The sequence below is a fragment of the Hyperolius riggenbachi genome, chromosome 1 (assembly GCF_040937935.1).
Source record: "Hyperolius riggenbachi isolate aHypRig1 chromosome 1, aHypRig1.pri, whole genome shotgun sequence".
NCBI classification, from domain to species: Eukaryota; Metazoa; Chordata; class Amphibia; order Anura; family Hyperoliidae; genus Hyperolius; species Hyperolius riggenbachi.
The window spans coordinates 55,275,472-55,288,736 of NC_090646.1; the positions used below are offsets into that span (position 1 = coordinate 55,275,472).

The 13,265-nt window shown below is 43.1% G+C and overlaps 1 protein-coding gene across 1 annotated transcript in view; it reads left to right on the forward strand.

Annotated features, from left to right (window-relative positions):
* Positions 1-13,265, forward strand: part of ATP6V1B1 (ATPase H+ transporting V1 subunit B1) — a 166,473-nt gene that overhangs the window by 84,273 nt on the left and 68,935 nt on the right. The window contains exon 3 of the mRNA XM_068274471.1: positions 4,378-4,476. Within this exon, the coding sequence (XP_068130572.1) occupies positions 4,378-4,476 (99 nt within the window). The remainder of the gene's footprint in view (positions 1-4,377; positions 4,477-13,265) is intronic.

A 13,265-nucleotide genomic window follows, 5' to 3' on the forward strand; every position in this document is an offset into this window, starting at 1 on the left:
TTGAAAAAAAATACGAAAAATGAGCGGAAGATAAGAGAATTGAGTGGGCAAAAGGATCGTGCGCAGAATCGAGGGCCAGAATCGAGCCGTGTATCCCCAGCATATCAGTATTGAAGAGATGCCGCACAAAAGGTGGATCAGCGCAACACCAGGCCGCCTCCGAATGGCCTCCATCAGAGATGCGCTGAGCCCCCCCAGGAACTACAAACGCACCTTGAACCCAAACAGAAGCTCTGCATATACACCAAAAGCATGGCTGTTAAATGGGAGCAGCTGACCAAAAACGAATTACATTAGTACATAGCAAGGAAATGAGCAGCGCTACTTAAAAACAGACTAGTGCCTACCTGCAAAAGAGTGCAAGCCCCACTTGTGGGGTCGAATACACACCGAGCATACACATGACCTGTCTACCACTAGAGGAGGATGTTGGTTTCCATTAACAGCTTGCATGCAACCTATTAAGTACTCGTCCCTCCCACTGCGAAGAAGTCAATCCTCCATGGGAGGGGCCTAACACTAACTAAATACTAACCTATGTATATGAATAGCCTGGGTGCGGCTAATCAAATAAAATCGAAAATTGAAAATTGCGCAAAAGGTGGATCAGCGCAACACCAGGCCGCCTCCGAATGGCCTCCATCAGAGATGCGCTGAGCCCCCCCAGGAACTACAAACGCACCTTGAACCCAAACAGAAGCTCTGCATATACACCAAAAGCATGGCTGTTAAGTGGGAGCAGCTGACCAAAAACGAATTACATTAGTACATAGCAAGGAAATGAGCAGCGCTACTTAAAAACAGACTAGTGCCTACCTGCAAAAGAGTGCAAGCCCCACTTGTGGGGTCGAATACACACCGAGCATACACATGACCTGTCTACCACTAGAGGAGGATGTTGGTTTCCATTAACAGCTTGCATGCAACCTATTAAGTACTCGTCCCTCCCACTGAGAAGAAGGCCATTCGGAGGCGGCCTGGTGTTGCGCTGATCCACCTTTTGCGCAATTTTCAATTTTATTTGATTAACCGCACCCAGGCTATGCATATACATAGGTTAGGATTTAGTTAGTGTTAGGCCCCTCCCATGGAGGATTGACTTCTTCGCAGTGGGAGGGATGAGTACTTAATAGGTTGCATGCAAGCTGTTAATGGAAACCAACATCCTCCTCTAGTGGTAGAGAGGTCATGTGTATGCTCGGTGTGTATTCGACCCCACAAGTGGGGCTTGCACTCTTTTGCAGGTAGGCACTAGTCTGTTTTTAAGTAGCGCTGCTCATTTCCTTGCTATGTACTATTGAAGAGATGTCAATGGACACCTCACTCAAACCAAACAGCATTTGGTACTATGTTAACATTCAGTTAAACTCAGAACTGCACTAAACGTTCACACAATTTGGTGCTGGTCTGGAGGCAAGGAGTCCTGAGAATCAATTCAATTATCCCAAACTTGGCTGGGCACCCACAGTGGGAGTAGAGAACTTTAGACTGAATCATCTAATTTACCAATGTAATCCAATAAGACAACTGAGACTGATCGGGGGAAAATCATTTCAGGACCACCACCTTCCTGGCTATAAATAAGATTTCTCTAACCATAGTAGTTCTGACCATCAACCTCATCCATTAGACCAAATAAGCATGATTTTGTCTCTAGAGTAATAGCCACCCCTCACATTTTTGTAAATATTTTATAATATCTTTTTCATGGGACAACACTGAAGATATGACACTTTGATACAATATAAAGTCAGTGTACAGTTTGTGGAAATGTGTTGTCCCATCAAAATAACTCAACACACAACCATTAATGTTTAAACCACTGGCAACAAAATTGAGTGCACCACTAAGTGCCAAAATTCTGCCCAATCAGACATTTTCCCTCCTCATACACAGACAGCAGATTAAGGGAGGTATGGTGGAAAAACAGCATGGCACTGCCAGGCACCATCATCCCTTAATGCTTCTTTGCTCCACCCCTTAATTCTTAAAGGGGTTCTTTCACGAATGAGGAAAAAAATAAAAAGTGTTTTAAGCATAAACTATTAAACATCCTTGTAAAATAGTGTAAAAAGTTTTTTTAAAAAATGGTTTCATCAATATAACATGTATTGTAAATAGTGACGGATGACGGCTGGGAGGCTAATCCATTTCTTAGGGGTGTTTTTTTTTTTTACTTTCTTTTCACAACCATAACTGCTGCCTACATAGTTTTCAGTGGTATAACCGACTTCTAGCAGGAATCGCGTTATAACCCTAATAGCTGAGCTCCCCTGAGCTGCTGAATATGTGTTTACATTGTTGCTAGGAAACCAGACCCCGGGTGCAGAGACTCGTTTGTGAAGAGTCATAAGCTGCAGGGAGAATCAGTCCCATCTACACCATATGATTCTTTGTCAGATTCGATTCAATTTGATTTGATTCATTGATATGATTTGATTCAATCTGAGATGTCCGATTCATGATTCGATTTAATTTGATTCAAATTGAATCAAATCATGAATCGGACATGTCAGATTAAATCAAATCAATGAATCGAATCAAATTAAATCGAATCTGACAAAGAATCATATGGTGTAGATGGGAGTGATTCTCCCAGCTGCTTATGACTCTTTTCACAAAACGAGTCTCTGCACCAGGGTCTGGTTGCCTAGCAACAATGTAAACACATATTCAGCAGCTCAGCACAGCTCAGCTATTAGGGTTATAACCGCGATTCCTGCTAGAAGTGGGTTATACCACTGAAAACTATGTAGGCAGCAGTTATGGTTGTAAAAGAAAGTAAAAAAAAACACCCCTAACAAATGGATTAGCCTCCCAGCTGTCATCCGTCACTATTTACAATACATGTTATATTGATGAAACCATTCATTTTTTTAAAAAACGTTTTACGCTATCTTAGCAGGATGTTTAATAGTTTATGCATAAACCACTTTTTATTTTTTTCCTCATTCGTGGAAGAAAGCCTTTAAGAGGATCTTTAACAGATAATAGTTGTAGGAGTAAAGAAGAATAAATAAAGACATTTCAAAAAGAATAATTAAAGAAAAAGAAGATAGATCTTTTTGTTTGATCCTCAGTGAACTTGCAGGTCAGCATCTTTACTGCTGGTGAGGTTTCGGGCCATTGCCACCAAAACTTCGAGGCACAGGAACTCCTTTTTCCCCTCTGCTGTCAACCTCCTGAACTCCCTCCAGGCCATCCCACCCCCTCCACCGCTGTGAACTGAATGGCACCTTGCCCTTCCTTAGTTATTAACTTTACCTCCTGCGTATAATCGCACTCATCTTCAGCCCAGTACTGGAAGTAACTTTTTATGTCTGCAACTGTGCTATTCATTCTAACTTGCACTCATGTTATAACTAATTATCAATCTGCAGTCCTGCCTGTTTATTAATTTGCACTCCTGTTTATGCCTATTGTTATTATTTATGCCTTCTGGTATCTATACCTTTGAACCCTTTTTATGAGCAATTGTATGTGCCAAACCCAATTCCGAGCACGACCCAGTCGTGCCTGGCGATTAAAATATTTCTGATTCTGATTCTGGTGAGCATGAGAAAAATAAACAGCATCCACTAACACAGTCATTATTTCCCATAATGCAACGAGTATATAATCTTATTTTATCTTTTGTATGGTCAGGTTACCTCTGGACACACAAACAAGGAGTAGTTGAAAAAATCGCTGCCAAAAATGGGTGTAATTGTTATTTATCGATATATGTGGGCATAATTGTTAATTATGGTAATATAGATAGCTGTTACGCTATTTAGCGGGTGGCTGCAATTGCATTGAAATGTATCTTATTATTGGTAGGAGGGATCAGGGGGTCTTAGGGTTAGGCACCACCAGAAGGTCTTAGGGTTAGGCACCACTGGCAGGGTCTTAGGGCTAGGCACCACCAGGGGGGGTCTTATAGCTAGGCACCACCAGGGGGGTCTTGGGGTTAGGCACCACCAGTGGGGTCTTAGGGTTAGGCACCACCAGGGGGGTCTTAGGGTTAGGTACAACCAGGGGGGTCTTATGGTTGGGCACCACCAGGGGAGGGGTCTGTGTGAGAGTAGGGAGAGGTTAGGTTATAGTTAGGTTCAACATTATCGGTAAATTTACTGATAATGTAGTACCGCAATTGTTATCGCTTTTGTTATTTAATGTTGCGCTTAAATTGTTATTTGCCGATATTGCTAGTAATATCGGTATTTAACATCGCAACTTTTTCAAACGTATGCTACAAACATCCCTTGTTATTTTAATTTGTTACTTTAGGAGGGCGGGTCCTCTCCACATTTAACTGTGACTGTAATTGAGAGCATCTGAGTATCATGAAAACGTTTGTTTCCTCTGCTGATAAAGGTTATTTTTCTCGTTGCACAGTACGCTCAGTATGCTGAGATTGTGAATTTTACACTCCCGGATGGTACAAGCCGCAGCGGGCAGGTTCTGGAAGTTGCTGGTTCCAAGGCTATTGTCCAGGTAAAACATGCATTCATTATCTATTTCACATTATTCCTTCTCTTTCTCTATAGTCGTAAGCAGGGTTGCTCGGATTCTAGTGATCACAACTCTGTCCACTTCCGAATTGGTCGTGATCACGGATAGGTTTCGAGTCGAAATTCCGCATTGAATCCGGACTCACGAGTCGGAATTTGTGCTTTCCTGACGATTTTAGCAGTTAATAGCAAAGCCCCCTTACATGCTAGAAACACCAAATTTGAAGGGTATGTTTAAAGGGAACCTAAACTGAGAAGGATATGGATTATTTCTTTTAAAATAATACCAGTTGTCTGACTCTCCTGCTGATCCTGTGTCTCTAATACTTTCAGCCACAGCCCCTCAACAAGCATGCAGATCAGGTGCTCTGACTGAAGTCAGACTGGATTAGCTGCATGCTTGTTTCAGGTGTGTGATTCAGCCACTATTGCAGTCAAAGAGATCGGCAGGGCTGAAAGGCAACTGGTAGTGTTTAAAAGGAAACATCCATATCCCTCTCAGTTTAGGTTCCCTTTAAGTAGAACAGTGAGAACAAGAGGACATTTTTTTTTAAAAAGACTTAATAGTGTTTGAGAAAATCAATTTTAAAGTTTCAATAGGAAAAAAGTATACTTTTAAATGTGGTAAATGACAGATAATGTAGCAAACCTAACGGTGGTGTACATTTACAGTACATATAACAAACGAAAGAGCAATGGATGTCATGACGGGGTTTCCAGGGCGTCTGTATGCAGTGGACTCCCGGTAAACCCCTCTGGAGCCGCAATGCTTTGACCAGGGATGGCTACACAGACACAATATGGCTGTATAAAGATCCCTGGCAACTTTTCCTATTTTTTTGTACTTTTGTTTTAGTGTTCAGAGTGGGAAATTGTAAAAAAAAAAAAATGACATGGGGTCCCCACTTCCCAAACTTCTTTAACCCCTTGTCTCCCATGCAGGCTGGGATAGCCACAATGCGGAGCCCTGGCCGAGTGGGGCATCGCACCGTGAGCTGTACCAGCCCGCATGGTCCATGGTAGGGTGTTTCTTTGCTATTAACCGTTAAAGTCAGCGGGCGGATTCCGATTCGTGTTTATGGCTGTAAGCCGTGTCACTTGTTGAATGCGGATGAAAATACGGATGCAATTGAAATCGCCATCCGTGGTCGCGGCTGATCGCGGATTACCGGGTTACCCATGATTCCGAGGTCGTGATGAGCATCACTAGACGTAAGCTCTGTCTATTCTCTATTGTAGCTTTGCTAGCCATATCTATACCCTACTGGATATTAAAGAGACTCTGAAGTCTCCTAAAATTCAGCTTTTTATTGCAAAAACCTGTTTAACATTATTGCCATAACTAAAACGCTGCATCCCACGGCTGAAATCTAACTAAATCCCCCCAAACTCCTGGGGGGACTTTGCGGGTAACGTTTCCGTGAGAGGCAGAGCTTTCAGCTGCAGCTCTGCCTCTATACGCATCTATCAGCGCAGATCGCCGCCTCTCCCCTGCCCCTCTCAGTATTCCTTCACTGAGAGGGGCGGCGATCAGCGCGGATTGACACGCATGGAGGGCAGCAAAAATCACGACCAAGAAAGTCATGGATTTTGCAAGGGGAGTTTGGGGGGATTTAGTTAGAGTTCAGCCGCGGGGATGCAGCATTTTAGTTAGGGCAATCATGTTAAAGAGGTTTTTGCAATAAAAAGCTTAATTTTAAGAGACTTCGGTGTTTCATTTTTGTGCCTACTACCATATATACTTGAATATAAGTCTACCCCGTGTATAAGTTGACTCCAATATTTGATCCTCTTAAGCTGGAATTTTGTATTGACTCAAGTATAAGTCTATCCAGCAAAGTTAATGACTGCAATGGGGGACCAGGAACAATAAAGACACAGACAAGACATAGAACATTTATATCACGCTTTTCTCCTGGCGGGCTCAAAGCGCCAGAGCTGCAGCCACTAGGACGCGCTCTATAGGCAGTAGCAGTGTTAGGGAGACTTGCCTAAGGTCTCCTACTGAATAGGTGATGGCTTACTGAATAGCTGCACTTGAAGCCCAGGAGGGGTTAATGACTGCACTGCATAAAGTATTGCAGCCATTAACCTCTCCTGTCCCTTAAGTGCAGCTAATATCTCCTCCAGGCCCCCAAAGTGCAGCAATTATTCACCCCCTTCCTGCAGCCCAGTATTTTCTCTGCTGCCCCTTTCCTAGGTAATTTTTGTGGCCAGGACTTTCAGACCTGTATTTCTTGGCATTTCGTTTATCAAGAAAGTATCACTTACCACTGGGTAAATTGGTGCAAATGGGAATGTCACTAATAGTACACACATTGCTCAGTGTGCTTAGTATTGCCTGTGACTCGTGTATAAGTCGACCCCTATACTTTTAGTTAATGACTCAGACCTAAATTTCTAGACTTATACTCGAGTATATACGGTATGTATTTCATTAGACCTACCTACCGTATGTTGTGCTCCATCCTCATTTACCTATTTCCTCTTTGTTCCATTTTCATTAGTTCACCTCCTTTGTGCTCCATTATAACTATTCTCACCTACTATGTTCTCCATTATTACTAGTCCCACCTCCTCTATGCTCCATTCTCACTAATCCCACCTCCTCTGTGCTCCATCCTCACTAATCTCACCTCCTCTGTGCTCCATTCCCACTAGTCCCACCTCCTCTGCGCTCCATCCTCACTAGTCCCACCTCCTCTGTGCTCCATCCTCACTAATCCCACCTCCTCTGCGCTCCATCCTCACTAATCTCACCTCCTCTGTGCTTCATTCTTACTAGTCCCACCTCCTCTGTGCTCCATTCTCACTAGTCCCACCTCCTCTGTGCTCCATCCCCACTAGTCCCACCTCCTCTATGCTCCATTCTCTCTAATCCCACCTCCTCTGTTCTTCATCCTCACTCTTCTCACCTCCTTTGTGCTCCATTCTCAGTAGGCCCACCTCCTCTATGCTCCACTCTCACTAGTCCCACCTCTTCTGTGCTCCACTTTCACTAGTCCCACCTCCTCTGTGCTCCATCCTCACTAGTCCCACGTCCTCTTTGCTTCATTCTCCTCACTAATCTCACCTCCTCTGTGCTCCATCCTCACTAATCTCACCTCCTCTGTGCTCCATCCTCACTAATCTCATCTCCTCTGTGCTCCATTCCCACTAGTCCCACCTCCTCTGTGCTCCATTCTTACTAGTCCCGCCTCCTCTTTGCTTCATTCTCCTCACTACTACCACCTTTGCTGTACTCCATCCTCACTAGTTCCACCACCTCTGTCCTCCATTCTCGCTAGACCCACCTCCTCTAGCCGTGCCTCTGCTGTGATCCATCCTTACTTGACCCACCACTTCTCAGCTCCATTCTCAAAAGTCCAACCTTACTCTCTTCAATTCCCACTAGTCCCCCAAACTTTGTTCTCCATCTGTGCAAGTTCCACTGTCCCTACTTCCTACTTCTTCTATGCTCCATGCCCACTAGTCCGGCTTACCTTCTATTCCATACTCTATTTGTTCCACATACTCCTTGCTTCATCTTTATCTTGCATATTTAATGTCCATGAACTTCACACCTTACTCTTACTCCAGCATCCATAATCCATACACTTTCCCTGATCTGGTTTCTGAAGGCTGCGACCCCTCCATATTCCACAGGCCTCAAGTCCTTCCTGCTCTATTTACCACCAGGCCTCTCATTGTGCTCCATTCACCACCGGCTCTAATCCTACGGGCTCCAGGTCCACTAGTCTCATAGCTTCCATGCTTCTTGTCCTTGCATTGCTCTACATGATAGAGAGCTCTTATATCGACTGACTATGAAAGCCTGGGTAATGCATCAAAATGAATAACAAAATGAATACATGGTTCAACACCTTCTAATACAACATTTACAAGTAATCTGTATGTGTCAGGAAGTAGGCAACAATACTGAACATAACTCCAGTGCTCATGCCAGTCTTGAAGAGCAATGGTAGGTCATGCTGGGGCTTGTAGTCCCTAAGTTGCCCCAACCCAGAGCACTCATCTTTGTAAGGTAGACCACACTGATGACCTGTGCTCAACCCCTCTTGGCAATCCGCCAACCCAACCCTCACTTAATCCCAGCGAGACCTCTGCACAGCCCTGTTAATCCCATTAGAGAGTCAGCCTCAGAACCGAGTGAGCCGGAGCAGCTTAGCACGAGTCACACACTGAGCTGCAGAACATTCCTCACTGGCCTAGGGACACACAGATCTCAATCAAGCCACATACAAACAGTGTCAAATATGGTAGCAATCACACATCTTATGAAGGAGTATGTCCCTGATACATGCTATGAATATCAATGCAAAACCTCAGTGAAGAGTACCTGCTTCTCATGCCTATTCCCTGCTAGTGGCAGCCATGTTGTTGGTTGGATAAGTCATTATGTTAATATAAACGGAGCTCTGCTGCTTCTAGATTGATACTAATTGGGCCTGTCCAGGGGCATAGCAATAAGGGTTGTTGAGGCTGCGACCGCATCGGGGCCCTTGGGCCAGAGGGGCCCGATGCGGTTGCAACCTCTAACACTGTAGTTGCCATTGGCAGGTTTTGGGGTGCTGTATCAGTTGTTATTTATAGAGTGCTTGGGGGGCCCCATTGTAAAACTTGCATTGGGGCCCACAGCTCCTTAGCTACGCCACTGGGCCTGTCCATAAAAATCACCATAGTCACATAATTTCTTTAATGTCCCATGACTTCCCGAAGTTTGTCCATAGAAATGTTTTTGATTTCCAGTACTACGAAGTCTTGATGAGCAAAATTTTCTTCTAAAAGGCCAATCTTCACTAATAGTGGGCGGGGGTTACATTTAGTCAATCAAAGCCTCACTTCCTGGTGGACCAACTAGCTGCCAGATAATTCCTCATTGGTTTAATTTATTTCCCTTCCTGGGTCACCAGAAAATATCACATTAGAAGATTTTTTGTTCATCGCTATGGATGCTCATTTGGTTTCTGCGGAAATGAAAATTCCACACTTCCAATCAGAAATCGTCATTTCCAATCGGGTCTCACAAAACGGATTTCTGTGGAAATACCACATTACCGCAACTCGGACATTTTAGCCCACAGAACTCAGAAGCATTGGACCAATCAGAGAATGCAGAGTCAATTTGGAAGTATTTGACCAGAGATAGCAAAAAATGACCAAAGAAAAGACTACTTGGAAATCGGAATTCAGAAAAAAGAAATCGGAAATTTGAGGAATCGGTAATCGCCATTTCCGACCATCCCTAATCATCACTACTTACTAGCTGTACAACATAATGCATGGATTTTACAGCTGATTGGTTTCAAGTAGAACGCCAGTCAAAAGAGGTTTTGAATAAAATTCAGGCAATAAAAGTGAGATAAGATCATAAAATCAGAGGTTACCTATGCAGAAGGTGACAGGTTTGAATTTTCAGCTGTTCCAGATACTGAAGCTAATGTAAGTGGAAATAAGCGTAAGGTGGTGTTATGAGGAGCAGGGGCAACGAGGCAGATCATTTGGGTGCCACACGATGCCTCAGGTTTGGGCACCACCATAGGCTGTAATGTGAATTACAGCTATAGCATTGTTCACTTACTAATGTACCAATAGCCTGAACCCAAATTATGATAGAAACGGTATAATTTGGGCACTGGCAATAGTTGGAGCCCAAATTATGCGAGGAAATGAATAGTTACAGTTGGGGAATTGTTGAATAGTTTAGAACGAGGGCAGGAGTATAGCTAGATCATGGTGCGCCATCTTTCAGCTTCACGTGGTTTGCAGCGCTGTTGATCCCTATATTGGTGTTAATCATGGGCTTTCCCATGAAGAAAAAACACAAGAAAAAACACAGAATCTGGTCTTCACCGGAGATGGAGAATGAAGAAAGGAAGATAGCCATTGAAATCCATAGATGGCATTCTCCACAGGCCAAAGGGGGCAGGTAGAGGTTCCAGCAAGCCCCAAAGCTTGTCTCTAAGGGTCTTGGAATAGGGACAGGTTTGGTGAGAAACGACATACAGTTTGCAGCTCTGTGACATATCTTAGAACCAAAAGTTCCTCTACAAGAGTTGGTGATCCCAATAGAGCCAGTCAAGAGTTTCAAGACAGATATTCTGACCTGGTTGGATACAAAAAGTTTATTTTCCTGCATCAGAAATACAGAAGGAGAGATCTCGGATCAACTAGGTGGAAGATTGGTAGAGGCTTGGATTAATTCTTAAAGGAGATCCAGTTTAATCATGAAGAAGCTACTTGAGTTTAAAGAATTTTAGTGTACTATCTGAGGTTACAATGGTCTTTAACATTACAACAGGATTACTGAAACCTCCTTGTAGACAGCAGCACTCTTCAAGTGTCAGTTTGATTGATAGCAACTCTTGTTATCCTACATCATTTTTTTTTTTGGTTTTAAGGAAATAAAAAGCAATAAGGTGTAGAAAAGCTTTTGGACCAGAGTTCTGGGATAAGATAGCTCCAATTGCATTCTCAGAAGTGTCCACCTCAAGAACAAAAGGCAAAGTTGGAGTAGGATGGATTCGAATAGGAACGCATGGGAATGGAGTTTTACATTTTAGAAAAGTTCCCTGAGCATTCTTGGAAAAAGAGAATGGTATGTACGTTTTTATAAGTTGGGTCAGTGGAGCAAATATGGCAGAAAAGTCCTCTATGAATTTACTGTAAAATTTAACAAAACCAATAAAACATTGTAAACATTTGCAATCAGTGAAAGCAATCAATTCCAGGTTGACAGCAACTTCCTTTTTAGAGTTCATAGTAATGCAATTGATGAATATAATAAGACCCAGAAATTGGATGGAGGTATTTTTGAGGGTAACCGTGAGTACATAAAAGCTGAAGGACTCATCTGTCATGACTTCTGTGTTTTTCTAGAGAATTGGAGAATATCAAGATGCCATCAATATAAACAATGAACTAATGGCTAATGTCTCTGAAAATATTGTTAATAAAATTATGGAACTTAGTGGGAACATTGCTGAAATCAAGGGGCCCAATTAGTGTGGCAAAAATTTGGGCCTACCAAAAGTTTAAAGTCCCAAGAACAGCGGAAAAGGGCAGCCATTCTTGACCGTTATTTTGTCCAGTTCACAAAAGTCTATGCATGGATGCAACATGTGACCTTTCTTCTGTACAAAATTCCTGGTACCGGCGGAAGACATAGATTGTCTAACAAACCCCTTTTGAAGGTCCTCTTCAATGTAATTGTTCGGCATGTTCTGGCTTGGACAAAGGATAAATACAGTATGACCAAAAAAAATGCCTACATCAGGAAAGATTTCAATTGGACTCTCATAACTTCTATGGGGAAGACGTTTGTTTGCTCCCTGCTTATCAAAGACCTCAACATATTACTGCTAAGCTTCAGGAATTACTTCCTGGGTCTTAGGGCTGATGCAAAACAAAGTAGTGGGAAGGCCAGGCATGAGCCTGTGCGCAGTAGCAAGAAGTGAAAGAGATTTTGCTGGTGAGCCAGTTGATGAGCGAATTGTGGGCCTGAAACAAAGGCATTTCGAGAATGACCATGAACAGAGGTGAAGGTATAATATGAAAGTTTAGAAAATCTTCATGGTGGAATGCAGTGGTAGACAGGAGTATTTTTGGTTGTTGGAGTGGTCTTGATCTGGGAACTGTTAGTCTTGGTCTTTGTAAAGGAATATGCAGTTGATGGGCTATCTTACTGTAAAAGGGAAAAAAGTTGTTCTTCCTGGGCCTGTAGAGAAAAAGTAACAGCGTTAAGATGAAGAAGCCTTGAAGGATAATGATGTAAAATCACGTGAAGACTCCTCTTATCTGTGAGTCTCAAGGCAAATAGAGAAAAAAGTACAGGAAAAGCTTGTTAGATATCTCTATAGACAATCCTCTGAGGACAAAGCAAAACAAGTTAGACCAATTTGCATTGTTCAGGACAGGAAGATTAGCATCTGGAGAAGAGGAGGAAGTAATCTCTGAGACTTAGGTCAATCTGTATAGACATAATTAGCTACTCAGGCCAACTCATCCATGAGTTGTTCGGATAGTCTGACACAGAACTGGTGTTTGAGAGTTGCATTATGCCATTCACTTTCAATGTAACACCAATGGAATTCTAATACATAATCCTCCATGAGTCTCTTCGCTTGCTGGGTACTGCGTAAAGCAGTCTCACCCAAAGGATGTGAATTGGGAATTATTGTAGATCTCAACTAATGCGGCAAAGAAGGTGATAGTAAAGGCTAGTTGTTTGCTGCATTGCTTTCCGGCTGTAGTGCCCAGGACTGAGGTTCACCTTGTAGAAAAGAGATGATGGTACCCACTTTGATGTTTTCATCAATTAAACTTCAATTTTTAAGGGAGAAATGCAAATACATGAGCCGTGGACCTGCTAAAACTTTCAGAGAAGCAGTCTGGTATTGGGTTCTTAGATTCTGGAGTTGGCATAGGTGTTGCTAGATCAGGGCTACTGCAGAGGCCATAGCAGGATAAGTAGTCAGAGTCTGAAGACTTCCTTCTAGCTGGAAATAGCTGAAGTGCCTATTTGACAGAAATCTGAAGACCAGCACCTTGTTGGCATAGTTGTCCCATAGTCAAAGAAGGATTAGCGCCTCTCATAGGCTCCATGTTGGCTGTTACTTGCTGTTTGGAGGAACAGGCATGAGGTTTAGTCTAAGTGGCTAATGGTTTTCATCAGACCGTCCTAAAAAAGGTTGTTGGGCCACCACCTCTAGTGAGTGGTGGACTGCTTTGCTGCAAATAACCACCAGGTTGTGGTGGTGTGGTGGGTTGCGG